This window comes from Phaseolus vulgaris, chromosome 9 (genome assembly GCF_051622355.1).
Source record: "Phaseolus vulgaris cultivar YP4 chromosome 9, ASM5162235v1, whole genome shotgun sequence".
NCBI classification, from domain to species: Eukaryota; Viridiplantae; Streptophyta; class Magnoliopsida; order Fabales; family Fabaceae; genus Phaseolus; species Phaseolus vulgaris.
The window spans coordinates 18223643-18238825 of NC_143506.1; the positions used below are offsets into that span (position 1 = coordinate 18223643).

Here is a 15183-nt window from a genome sequence, read left to right on the forward strand (position 1 = left end):
AAATAAAGCAAATTACAAAAGTTGATTTTTTGTCCAGTCCTAATTATAATTCTAATTATAATAGTTGTCTATTTTAAAATATAACATATAAATTACGGTTTGAAAAAACAATTGTTGTCCATAATGACTATTATAAATTATGATTTTTTAGACAATCGTTGTCTATACATGTGTCTACCATAAAAATACGATTATTAGGTTATAATTATCGTCTATATGATTTTTTTATTTTTCACTAAGTCATTTTGTCTTTTAGGCTTTTTTCTTCGCGATTCTCATTAATGTCTTCTTTCCGACCTCTCTTTACTCTCACTACTCTCATTCCTTGTAATGTGTCTTCCTTATTATTTTTTATGTTATTTTTCATATTTTTGTGTGTTTCTTGATGGGTTTTTCTCCATTTTCAATTTTGAATGAGTGGGTTCCTAACTTCAAAATTGTTGTTCATGTTCTACTCGTCGCCACTGTTGTGCGTCACTATTGAAGATTTTGAACTCTTCTACAACCTTTGTTCCTTTATTAGACCTCTATCCACCATCTTGAATTTCCACAACCCTAAGTCATTCGCTCTAAAAAATTTCTCAACATCAAACTTAGTATTCATTTCTTTATCTTTTTGAATTTCTTTTCTTGTCTCATAGACAATACCAATTATTGGATTATCAACAATAACAAAGAAAAAAAAATTGAAAAAAATATTTTAGGATCACCTAAATTATAAACAACAATTATTTACATAAATATTGCCTATAATAATTAATAGAAAATATAATTGTGTAACCATAATCTATAATTAAAAATTATAAACTATATATACATAGATTATGATTATAAAATCATCCTTTAAAAACTATTGTGTAAAGACATTTTTATATTAGTGATTATCCAAATCATCAACTTGATGTAGTTAACTTTGGTTTCAAGGAAATTAGAATAATTAGTTTATAAATTAAATTACTTTCAACTGAGAAAAATTAAGTTGGGATTGAAACGATAGAGTTATTTTTGTTTGATGGAGAAATTTGAAGAACATGATCTCAGCCCGTTTCATTTGAAGAAGAGATCTGGTGAAGTATTTGTACCACTGGTCACATAAACTCCTCTTTATGAGGATGACAAGCTTCTCGGTTTTACCATTGTTGATTTACTATTTAATTTTTGTCAACAATTTTTTCATAAAAAAAGTTAAATAATAATTAATTTAAAGATAAAAATAATTAAATATTATATTAATTAAGTTAGATATTATTTTATAAATTAAAAAATTAATACTATTTAAAATAATTTATATTATCAATAAATATTTATAAAATAATTTTTAAATTAATATATAATATTAACTATAAGATTTTAACTACTAAGTATTTTAAATTTTAAATTAATTATTAATTTATAATGATGGAATAACTCAATAATAAATTAAATGTTATTAGATGTTATAAAATAGAATTAGATAATTTACTAATATCTTTTCAAGAAATTAAAAAAAAAAGGAAGAAGCAGCACTTGATGACTACACTTTCATGTGTTGAAAAAACTAGTCTCATAACTAAAATGTTATGAATTAAGAGACACAAAAAAAAGTATACAATGTAAGATTAATAAACTACTCTAATAGACAAATACCTCGTAGAGCACTTCCTCCCACAATGCTAGTTTGAGAAGTTATATCCACGACATTCATAGTTTGTTTCCATTCGTGGAAGTTCCCCATTCCAACCCATGATAAATGAACATGTCGGCACAGTCATTATTATTGTTTGGTTATATTCACCGAGTACATGGAGTGTAAGAGACTAAACTTCTTATTGAGAGTGACTTTGGTCTTCTCCAACCTAGACAGATGAATGAATCAATGCTTGTTTCGGTTTCCTTCACGAGTCTCCACGACTTTCTTCGTTTCATATATGTTCAATCTTTTGTTTTCTTCTTCTTTCTCTTTCCAATCATTTATATAGATTCAACTACCGCTTCTTTTTGTCACTTCTTTTTGGCACTTGTTTTTGGCACTTCTGTGACATCTCACACAACATTGACATGTTTCAAAAAGAAGTTAGGTGAAGTGAAGAAGAGAATATGCATACCTAAGAAGAATTAAAGAGTTTCTTTTGTTGAAAACATGAAACTTTCTTCTTCTTCTTTACTGCATCATTACACACACTTACACTTTTGGGGAAATGGTTGATTTCTTAGATCCAAAGTGAATTGAGAAAGTTACATGTTTAATGACGTTGCGGAGAGAAGTTTTTGGATGACGTAAGTATTTAGTTGAATAAGAAATGGAGAAAAATAAGATTTGAAAGAAAATGTTTGGTTGAATAACTCAAAAAGGACTCTCACTTAATTTTTGAAGTTGAGAGAGATGATAAAAAGATGACTATTTCAAAACTACTCCGTGAATTAAGAATCAAATTTAAGACGACTGTAATTTTGAATTATGTTTATAATTACTCCATAATTCATAATTCATAATTTAAAATTTAAAATTCAAAAATTAAGATTCAAAATTTAAATTTTAAATTTTAAAACTAAAGAAGTTATAAAATAACAAATATCTTCTCTCATATATAAAACATAAACATTAGGATAAAATAATATGGTAGTTAAAAAAAATCCTTATATAAAAAAAATTGATTCATTTTTTAGGAAGGTTTAGGATCTTGATGCTCAGCGTTTACACGATAACTACTGTTATAGCCGTCATAATATTTAATATTTTATGTTAATTTCTATTTAGATAGCATACCATGAAAAATACTATCACAAAATAGAAAACAAATTATATTTTCAACTTTAACTACAAATAATATACGTTGGTTCAAACTAATATACACAGTCATTCTTAATTTCTTAAATTGGAAAAGGTTAATCAAATTTAACAGTACAAAACATTTAGTAGAATGAAGATTAAAACGACAGAGTTTCCTTAACCAGACCCTATTTTGGGAATATCATAATGCTGATTGAGGTTAGCCAGATATTGATTGAACTCATGAATTCTATCTCGATGAGACTTGCTCGCCATCTTTGCTAGTCTTTGAAGCTCAACTCTCTGTGTCTGATGTAGAAATCGCCTTTCAGCTGGAGTAAGATGATCACTATATGATACACCATCTGTGGTGTCTTCATTGTGATCCATTCACATGTTTCTACCTACCATATCTTGAATGAAAAATTAAATGTAAATATATATACCATTAACAACATAAATTATAATAGAGAGCAAATACTTAAACATGCTTATACGAATTTAGTATCACCATGAAATCAGCTCAATCCTTCTTTCCAAATACTATTTGCTCCATCTATCATCATAAATCAATTCATTTTCAATAACAAAATATATTGAATAGGGAGTCAACATTTGATCAAATAAGATGGAACAATACTACGTACCCACCTGCGAAAACGAATGCCACCCCTCAAGGGGTCAATTGTACTAAAGTCATCATCAATCTCGTCTAGCCTAAACTCGCCATACTCTATAGAACTTTCATCAACAATTGAAGTATCAGAACTTAAAGGGCGATTACTCCTACTAGGATCACCAGCTCTTGCCCTTTTTCGATTTCTAGAACTTCTAAAGTTATTGAAGGCATGACACAAAATACAGGAGGTCCACCAGTTACCTTCATCTCCAGTGAAGTTCTCAAACTCATCTGCACTATCATCAATCACATAATCTTCCAAAACCACTCCACGCGGAATTTCTGAATGTATAGTGCTCAAAACATCTACGATCTCAGATGACTACTGAAAATTTTCCCAATCAAGCTGCCTGGCAGGATCAATTTTCGATGGCAAGCATGGGGGTGCTCCAATTGAGCATGTTTTTGTAGCTAGAAATAACTTCCAATAAATGTACATTGTTGCTCCTCACAACTACGATTCTTCTCATCAAGATGCACCCGAGCTTTATCAACTATAATCCATCCATAAACATCACCTTTGCACAAGGGACAACTTAACTTGTATTGAAAATCAGATACCATTGACTCACTATTTACCATGGAATTTGCATTGGACATTTTTGTTCTTTTAAAACGATCTAAACAATTTGAGTGCAATTGATGCAATTGACTTGTGTCACATACAAAAGGACGACACCCCTTATCATAAGATGAAAAAGCACACTGTTATGAGGAACTACCATGCATATGGGACAGATTACATGTTTGCAACTGGTATCCATATCCGATACCAGTTGGGGTTGATATAGAAATGTCTAGTTTGATCCGCATGGAGGATATGGAAACCAGTTGGGAAGATGTAATTTGTCCCATATGCATGGAAGTTCTCATAACAGAGTGCTCCTTCAGTGTTCATCTTATGATAAGGGTGTCGTCTTTTTTATGTGACACAAGTCAATTGCACTCAAATTGTTTAGATCATTTTAAAAGAACAAAAATGTCCGATGCAAATTCCATGGCAAATAGTGAGTTAGTGGTATCTGATCGTCTATACAAGTTGAGTTGTCCCTTGTGCATAGGTGATGTTTATGGGTGGATTATAGTTGATAAAGCTCGAATGCATCTTGATGAGAATAAACGTAGTTGTGAGGAGCAGCAATGTGCATTTATTGGAAGTTATTCCGAGCTACAAATACATGCTCAACTGGAGCACCCTCATGCTTGCCATCAAAAATTGATCCTGTCAGGAAGCTTGATTGGGAAAAAATTTAGCAGTCATATGAGATCATAGATGTTTTGAGCACTATACATTCAGAAATTTTGTGTGGAGTGGTTTATGGGAGATTATGTGATTGATGATAGTGCAGATGAGTTTGTGGACTTCACTGGAGATGAAGGTAACTGGTGGACTTCTTTTTTTTTACACATTTCTTTTATTTTATCAACAATTAATCAATGTTTATAGATTTTGAACAAACAAAGATTTAAAAGAAAATACAAAGACTAAAAAAATCACCCATTTAAAAATAATAATTAATAATTGTAAATTTTAAAAAGTGAAAAAAGTGTGTACTCACATAATATTGACACGAAAACACACCTAGGGATAATGAGTAAGAGATGAAAAAAAATGCACGAAGATACGGAAGAAAATTTTTGTAAAGAAAAGAACAAATTTGCAGATAACATAGAGGAGAAATGAGAGACGAATAAATATAATTATAAATAACATATAATCATAAAAAGTGTAACAAAGAATTTCAGTAAAGTGAAGAAGAAATGTGCATGCCTAAGAAGAATGAAAGAGTTCTTTTTGTTGAAAGCATGAAACTTTCTTTTTATTCTTCTTCTTCTTTCCTGCATCATTACACAGTTACACTTTTGGGAAAAAGGGTGCAGTTTTTAAATCTAACATGAATTAAGAAAGTTACATGTTTAATATTTATGACATAATAAAATATAATATATGAAACATATTCAAGAATTAAACATAACACGACAGAAATTTTACTAATTTATGTAAAATTATTATATAAATTAACAATATATAATAATTTTACTAATGAATTTTTTTTATCTATAACTAGCGGGAACACAGGCACGTGAGTGCTTGTGTATCCGCATTTTTTATTTTTATATAATTATGTTTAATAGTAAAATTGAATAAATAATATTATTATTTACACATTATTAGTAAAAGTGAAAATAAAATACAAAACAATTCAGAGCAAACATCATTCACCTTTTTCACCCTCTCTTTCAACATTACTGTTCCATTTAACCAAAAGTTTGGTCTTCTCATCTTCTTCATTATTTCCAATGGACAAATGCACACTCATCACCATGTGATTGTAAAATAATAATCCCAAAACACAAACGTCATCATCTGGAGTAAAGTGTCACCATTCATTGGTTTATGATTTTTCCACATTCCCATGAGTCTTTGTAACATGGATAGGAAAAGTTGACTCTGGGGAGATAAGAGAGTGAATACCAAAATCGCCCAAAATTTAAATTCAAAACTACCCTATTTGTGTCTGCCGCGGTCATATGCTTCACCACCCTCATTCTTGATGATATTACATAACAGGTTGACTTTTAATGTAACAAAACAAAATTATACATGTACCATCAATTTTCAATTTCAGTTGGATGAATGACTTACCTTCTTCTGCATTTAGATGCTTCCGTGTCGTGCAATTTGATAGTTTGAGTTCTTTGACATTTTTATGAGGGATAGGTTGGAAACATGAAATGATGGGATGAGGGTTGTTATGAACATGAGGGTAGAAAGGTTTGTAAATCTCTTCCAATTCATTAAGCACCGTTTTGGTTTATAAGAATTTCCGAAAATCACAAAGTAGGTCATCTTGTTCAGCACAAAAACCTTGAGAAAGAATGAGATTCGGGTTGTCCATAGTGGTGGCTAGGGCAATGGTGCATCCCACAATAGCTTGCAAATCCCAGACCATAACGCGTGAAAGTTCTTCAAACTGCAAATCGCATATAATAAAATTAAAAGAGATTTAGGAAGAAAAGAGATACAAAGAATAGAGAGAAAATAAGAGAGAGAAAAGGTAATGAGACCAAAAGATTAATTTGAGAGAGTTATAAATGTTCACGAAACAAAAAATGGAGAATCTTGTTAATGGAATGGTTTTGGTAATTATTATAAGAAACACAAAACAATAATTATATACATACTTACGAATTTGCAAGAGTCAACTGTGTAGAAGCCATTGAAAAACACTACTTACTGGTTGATTTGATTTCGTGGTTCTTGAAATAAAATTACGACTAATATTTTGAATAAGAAAATAGAAAACGAAAAAGATATTTGATGGGTTTATAAAGCCTTCCGTTTATATTTAAATTTGAAAATTTGAAAATTTAAAAAAATTTAAAATTCAAAATTTCGAAATTTGAAAATTCTGAAATATGAAAATTTCGAAATTTTAAAATTTAAAGATTTTTTGGGTTTAAAAAATTTAAAATTTTTGAAAATTTAAGAATTTTTAAAATTTAAATTTTAAATTTTTTGAAGTGTTTTACTTTAGGGTTTGAAATTTTGAAAAGTTGAAATTTTTTGAAATTTAAAAATTTCGCAAATTTAAAATTTAAAAATTTTGAAAATTTAAAATTTAAAATTTAAAATTTTGAAAAGTTTCAAATTTAAAAAGTTTGAAAAAAATTGAAACCTGAAGGATTTTACAGTGGCAACAGTTTCTAAATGGAATCCTTGTAATTGAAAATCAACTACCATTATGAATCCACTCTCCCACAATCCTACACCGGTGGCCCATCGAACAACTCTCTCCTTGCCTATGTCTGCGGTGAGTTAATCAAAATCGCCGACTTCGTTACTACGGTCATCCGTTCCACACTCGACGTTGAGTCGGAATCCATTACCGCCATGGCACTCAACCTGACAATTGCAGCGGTACATTCTTTCCCTTTCAATGTTTTATGTATTAGCACAATAAGAATAATATTATTATCAATAAATAAAAAATAAAAGTAAATTCATACATTGCAATTTCATCTTCTTTTTGCAATTTCATCTTCTATTTTATAATTGAAAGACAACACTTACTGGTTGGGTTCCTGGGTTCGTGGTCGTGGAATGTAAGAATGACTTCTCATATTTTGAATATGAATTTGAATATGAAAACGAAAAGATAGTTTGATGAGAGAAAATAATGGGAGAAAAAGATATATTTAATTTTGATTTTTAAAAATAATGTTATCTCTTCTGTTATATATTTCTGTTATACATTTAAAACTGTTAAAAAAATGAAATAATATATTTTTAAATTTTTAAAATAATGAAATAAAATATAAATCTAAGAATAAAATTGAAATAATATTATATGGCAGTTAGAAAAGGAATCCCCTTTATATATAGGTATAGATATAGATATATAGGTATAGATACTTACAAATTTGCAAGAGTCAACTGTGTATAAGCCATTGAAAAACACTACTTACTGGTTGATTTGATTTCGTGGTTCTTGAAACAAAATTACGACTAATATTTTGAATAAGAAAATAGAAAACGAAAAAGATATTTGATGGGTTTATAAAGCCTTCAGTTTATATTTAAATTTTAAAATTTGCAAATTTAAAAAAATTTAAAATTCAAAATTTCGAAATTTGAAAATTCTGAAATATGAAAATTTCGAAATTTTAAAATTTAAAGATTTTTTGGGTTTAAAAAATTTAAATTTTTGAAAATTTAAGAATTTTTAAAATTTAAATTTTAAATTTTTTGAAGTGTTTTACTTTAGGGTTTGAAATTTTGAAAAATTGAAATTTTTTGAAATTTAAAAATTTCGCAAATTTAAAATTTAAAAATTTTGAAAATTTAAAATTTTGAAAAGTTTCAAATTTAAAAAGTTTGAAAAAATTTGAAACCTGAAGGATTTTACAGTGGCAACAGTTTCTAAATGGAATCCTTGTAATTGAAAATCAACTACCATTATGAATCCACTCTCCCACAATTCTACACCGGTGGCCCATCGAACAACTCTCTCCTTGCCTATGTCTGCGGTGAGTCAATCAAAATCGCCGACTTCGTTACTACGGTCATCCGTTCCACACTCGACGTTGAGGCGGAATCCATTACCGCCATGGCACTCAACCTGACAATTGCAGCGGTACGTTCTTTCCCTTTCAATGTTTTATGTATTAGCACAATAAGAATAATATTATTATCAATAAATAAAAAATAAAAGTAAATTCATACATTGCAATTTCATCTTCTATTTGCAATTTCATCTTCTATTTTATAATTGAAAGACAACACTTACTGGTTGGGTTCCTGGGTTCGTGGTCGTGGAATGTAAGAATGACTTCTCATATTTTGAATATGAATTTGAATATGAAAACGAAAAGATCATTTGATGAGAGAAAATAATGGGAGAAAAAAGATATATTTAATTTTGATTTTTAAAAATAATGTTATCTCTTCTGTTATATATTTCTGTTATACATTTAAAACTGTTAAAAAAATGAAATAATATATTTTTAAATTTTTAAAATAATGAAATAAAATATAAATCTAAGAATAAAATTGAAATAATATTATATGGCAGTTAGAAGAGGAATCCCCTTTATATATAGGTATAGATGTTTATTCTGGTTTACACAATAATTTTAAAAGACTTCCCATTAAATTATGTTCCACAACGTAAAAAAAATCAGATTTTTATAAAGAAAATTATAAACAAAAAATAAGATAGTACAAAAAATAAATAAAAAATTAAACATTTTACATACTAATTTTACTGTTCAAATTTGAATTAGAGTATGATTAAAAAACATTAGTATGTGGTGGTTGCAAAGATGAATTAGAGTATGAGAAATTATCACTTTCCATAACTTTTTATAATTTAGTATAAAGCAAAGCAAAAAAATTAAAAAGGTTTGAATTATAATGTAGTGCAATATTGAGAAGATATAGATTTTATGTTATCAAATTACAAAACAACTCTACTAAGAGAGAGAAAATTCAATGAGAGGGGAGAATATCCATTGAGAAGACTAAAAAAAAAACTAAAGAATGATGATATGCAGAAGAAAATCAAAACAAATAATAAATATCAAATGATCATAAAAGCAGTAATTAATATGTATTTAAGTTTAATGCTATAATTGAGATATATGTATTAGATTTGTTGCAGAGAAGAAGAAAAACAAAAATGGGACAACGAAATGATCTTTAAAAAAGTAGGTTGTTAAGATGGTATGCCATTGATTTGGACTTCAACGTGTTAGTAGAAAACAAAAAGTGGGAAAAATATATTATAGACATGAAAAAAGAAATTGTAGATGAAGTATACAATGTAAGATTAATAAATTACTCTAATAGACAAATAGTACAACACTCGTAGAGCACTTTCTCTCACAATGCTAGTTTGGGTAGTTATATCCACAACATTCATAGTTTGTTTCCATCCTTGGAAGTTCCCCATGTCCAAGACCCATGATAAATGAACATGTCGGCACAGTTATTATTATTGTTTGGTTATATTCACCGGGTACATCGAGTAAGAGACTAAAACTTCTCATTGAGGGTGGCTTTGGTCTTCTCCAACCCAGACAAATGAACGAACCAATGCTTGTTTCAATTTCCTTCACGGGTTTCCACAACTTTCTTCGCTCCCTATATTTTCAATCTTTTGTTTTCTTCTTCTTTCTCTTTCCAATCCTTTATATAGATTCAACTACCGCTTCTTTTTGTCACTTCTTTTTGGCACTTCTGTGACATCTCACACAACATTGACATGTTTCAAAAAGAAGTTAGGTAAAGTGAAGAAGAGAATGTGCATACCTAAGAAGAATTAAAGAGTTCTTTTTGTTGAAAACATGAAACTTTCTTCTTCTTCTTTCTTGCATCATTACACACACTTACACTTTTGGGGGAAATGGTTGACTTCTTAGATCCAAAGTGAATTGAGAAAGTTACATGTTTAATGACGTTGCGGAGAGAGGTTCTTGGATGGCATAAGTGGTTTTTCTGAACCATTGAAGAAGAAATGGAGAAAAATGGAATTTGAAAGAAAATGCTTGGTTGAATGACTGAAAAAGGACTCACACTTAATTTTTGAAGTTGAGAGAGATGATAAATGTTTGGGGATTTGAGGGAGTGGATATGTGAGGATGTTAGATGAAAGTGTGAAGAAAGTGAGGGTGTTTGGATTAGGGTATGTTAGAGCGGATGTGTGAAGAAAGTTTATGAGAATTTGTGAGTGATGTAATGGTTGTGAGGGAATTTTAATTTTTTTTTAAGGTGTAAAATGTTACTTTATAAATTTACCCTTGCCTATTAAAAAAATTAATAATAAAATGACTTGTTTTCTTTAAAAATAAATGAACAACTTTTACATATTTCGTAGAGTTAAAACTTATAATCAGAAAAAAAATATATGTTAAATATAATTATGTATAATTTAAAAATTATAATTAGAAAAAAATATATATATTCAACAAATTAAATAAAAAAGAACTTCAAGTAATTTATTTAAAATATTAAACACGTGCTATAAAATTGAAAAATAAATCAAATCTTATATCAATAAAAAATATATTATTTTTTAATATTAAAAATCCTATAGTAATCAAAAATAAAAAAATACTACAACAACAAAAATATAACGTAATTAACAATAGAAAAAAAATTATAAAAAATTATAATCAAATAAATTATAAGTCATAAACATAATAGCTATACATAGAAATATATTAATATAAACACAAGAAAAAATTAAATAAAAACATAACATCAAATAATTTCTTTAAATGGAAGATTTTATTTAACCATATTTTTTTACACTGATTTATCATTATTTACATAATTTGTATTTTATAAAAATAATAAACAAACTTAAACTTCCTTAAAATTTAAGATGATTATTTTCTTCAATTTAAATAATATATATATATATATTAAACATTGTACAATAAAAAAATTTAAATACTAATACATTAAAATGAAGCGTTGTGATCATGTGAAAAATTAGAATACATGAGGGTAAACTTGAAAATAAGGGATGCTGACATGGTTTTCCCTCTATATTTCTTCATTTTGAGGGAAGAATATATTTATTGTTTAAAGGTATATTCTCTTCTTCTCTTCCCCCACAAAACCCTAGATCCAAATAGTTACATCTCCTCACTTCTTTGCTTGTGAAGAATACATTCACGGAAGCAAACAGGGGATAGAGAAAAAAGATAAAAGAAAAAAAGAAAATGATATATTTTATTAATCAAGAATTGTTAGTTACTATATTTATATAACACATAAAAAGCTAAAAAATAACATAGAAACGGATAGAACAATTATTAGTTATAACTGATAAGGAAAAAGTAGTTACAATTCCAAATCTAAAATATTATATAAGCTCATATTTATCATCTAATAATTATTGATAACTATTGTTCCTGTTAGGGAGATGGGAGCTAGAGAACTATTGAAGTCTTCGTCTTCCTCCTTCCTTCGGGAAGGTTGTTAGGGCTTCATTGGGATCATTCTCGTCTTCGTGTTACTCCTTTGACTCTCAGTCTTGAGTGAATGCTAGATGGGGGAGGTACCTGCAGAAGGCACTCCGACACTTAAGTAAGTAAAGGGTGTTCGGTACTCGGATAGGTGTACAGCAATAATGACGTACCTTACTCCTTGGAATGTGTGCTATTTATATTATTTTAATGGGCTTACCTCATTGGGTCTGATTAGTGTAATATATCACACTTATGGTTGCATTACCTAATTCATAATGATAGTTTAGCTTCACTGACCTTAGTTTGAGCGTTAATGGTAATACCTGTCGGTCGATCTGGCCGTGCATGGTGTCTCGGTCGTTTCAGTCAAGGTGTCCCGAGATACGTCAGCATGTTAGTCAGCCATGCCAGTACAACTATAAAAGCATGTAAATTACAATGTGTTTATCAACCTAGTATTAGTGATGAGTATTAGTGATGAGTTGGCCATTGATGATAGCAAGCCAAATAATTGTCCCATACAAAATTACCATACTTGATGTAATAATATTTTGAATAGAACCTAATACAGTTTCTTAAGTATTTTTATACTACTCTTAATTAGAGTTTCAACTTCGTAGCATGGGAAAAAAATGAATTCTATAAAATAGCTAAAAAAGCATTAATAAGATATATAGTATCTAAAGATTTTTTTTTTCTTTTGACATGTATGAATCGACCAAAGATTATAATATTTACATAATTATTAATAATAGAAAATAAAATGGAATATAAAACAATACACGATGAAATGAATAAAATTGGTATACTATTATTTTTCTTCATTCTTATTATTGTGTTAGATCCAAAATACCAGTTCATGTGCTAAACACCTGGCAGGAATCATGAGATTCAGTGGCGAGTAAGTCGCTTAAGCAAATTAAAATTGTGTATGGGGATATGTTCTTTATGAATAAATTGTATATTGATATAAATTATTTTAAATCTGTTAAGAAATTCACTCATTTTAAATGGGAAATTTGATTTTTGTAAAATTTTTGTTTTGACACATCTAATAGTCTTATATTATTTAAAAATTAAAATTAATGATAATTTGTATATATATTTTCACAATCTAATAAAATATTTTTAAGATTAAAATTTTAAATTCCAAAATGAACAATTATTTGACCTAGCAATATTATCTCGATGGATTATTTTCTTAGGTTAACTTAAATAGTCTCTCGATCACTTTGTAAGGAATCAAAACTTCAAATTGTGGAAATAAATGATGATGTAAAACTATCATTACCCATAGAGTTTATGCACATTTATATGGTTATACAGAAGAAACAGAGAAATGAGTGAACTCAAGAATTGCAAAATGGATTGGAATGAATGAGTTAATTAATATACAATTGGGTGCTGAATAATCATTCTAAATATAAAAATTTATTATTTTCTTAACTGCTACCCCATCATCAATTCAAACTCATCAAAATCAACCTTGCCATCAAAGTTCAAATCTGCCACCTTCACCATCTTCTCAATGGCATTCATATCCCAACCCTGGTCCAAACCCAAGCAATCAAGCACCCTCTTCAACTCCATTGCATCTATGTATCCATCTCCATCCTCATCAAAGATTTTGAAGGCTTCATGCAACACCTCACTGCGCTTTGAAATGACCTCCAACTCACCAAGCACCTCTTCCACAGGCACTTCATCATCATCCATTAACCCACCCTCACCTAGCTCAAACCCTGTTGAACCCCTATCACACATTAAACCAAGCTTCTCCACCACCTCCCTTGCACTTTCCTTCTTTATTCTTCCATTGCTTTCCATCCCAAAAACAGTAACAAGGGCACCAATCATCTTCTCATCAAGTTTCACCATCCTCTCAGATTTGCATGCATGATGATTGTGATCTTGGTGATAAGACACTGAGCTCTGTGGGGAGCATTTGAATGCTTGGAAAAAGTCCCCCAGGAACCTGGAGCACACTTCTGCTATCCCCATTTGAGTCAATACACTACCAACAACAGCACAAGTATTTTACTGTGTTATGATTTATGATCACTCAAGTTTTGGTACATAGCTTAACCTTGTTATCACATCTCTTTTATAGTGAGATCCATCACATTACACCCTTCTTTCAATACCAAATCACTCATGTGCCATTCTATGGTGCAAATCATCAATCATATTATATAACAATAATCATTCAATACAATATACAGTTCGATGCAGCTGGCATGCAAATTGATTGCACTCAAGATAATATATATATTTTTAGTTATGTATTCTAAATTTTGGTTCACTGTACTAAAGGCATGTCAAGTTTATTGAGCAATTACATATATCTTTCATTAAGATAGATAAATATTTCAGATGGAATAAAGATAAAAATAATTGATAATATATAAAGTGTAGTTGAATATTTTATGTTGCTTATAAATAAAAATATTTTATAGTATATAAAGGTGTTTTTAGATATCTTATAATGATTAGAAATAAAAATATTTTATAATATATAAATATATGCAAATTTTTCTAATTTTATAAAGTTTTTATAAAGTTGAATTAAATTTAATGTTAATTTTTTAATAAAATCTTAAATTTTAATAAAGACCTTATTACAACAAGTAGTTTAACATTGCCCTTGTTTTTATTTTCCTATTTAAATAAATAAACCAACACTAATTAAGCTATATAATTGAGGTTCTTGTTTTCCTAGAAACCCTACAATATATTTGTATACATCCTAATTTTACTTTATTTTCCATATGTTTTATATAGGTAAGTTTCTTGGAGCCACACTTCCCACAAAGCTATAACTTAATTGGTGTTACTTTCTTCTACCTAATTGAAAAAGGTCACGCACTTTCCTTTAAATACCATTTGCTTCACTTTCACTTGTGGTTTTTTAATTAATATACCTACATTTTTATGTATATAACTAACTAGTTTTAGACTAAAATGTATATGCATGATTAAAAAGAGAGAGTGTAATGATAAACAATTAAAAGAGGTAGAAAAATTTTAAGGACAGTGATAATTAAAAAAAATATAAATTTAAAACATTTATTACTATCAATGAAATTAATTATTTTTTATAATAGCTAATTAAATTTTTTTCACATAATGAGTAGTTCTTTTCATGTGGAAAAATATTCTTATTATACAACAAAATCCACTTGTTGGGTTAGCAGCTTCCTTGAAGACACTCAAATTAATTAATGTTTTGCAATTCTCCGTAATATAATTTATAATATTAGGCCTAGATCGAATC

The 15183-nt window shown here is 28.7% G+C and overlaps 1 protein-coding gene and 2 pseudogenes across 1 annotated transcript; 1 reads left to right on the plus strand and 2 right to left on the minus strand.

Moving 5' to 3' along the window:
• Positions 1 to 3272: 3272 nt before the first annotated feature.
• On the minus strand, positions 3273 to 4195 carry LOC137822263 (uncharacterized; annotated as a pseudogene).
• A 20-nt stretch (positions 4196 to 4215) lies between these two features.
• LOC137822264 (uncharacterized) lies at positions 4216 to 9634 on the plus strand (annotated as a pseudogene).
• A 3619-nt stretch (positions 9635 to 13253) lies between these two features.
• LOC137822863 (calmodulin-like protein 2) lies at positions 13254 to 14015 on the minus strand. The gene has a single exon (XM_068627877.2). It carries the CDS (start codon positions 13908 to 13910, stop codon positions 13359 to 13361), a length of 552 nt encoding a protein of 183 aa, XP_068483978.2. The 5' UTR covers positions 13911 to 14015; the 3' UTR covers positions 13254 to 13358.
• Positions 14016 to 15183: the final 1168 nt, after the last annotated feature.

Excerpts from the sequence above, each read along its gene's own strand:
- LOC137822863 (XM_068627877.2), bottom strand. The coding sequence starts at position 13,910 with ATGGGGATAGCAGAAGTGTGCTCCAGGTTCCTGGGGGACTTTTTCCAA.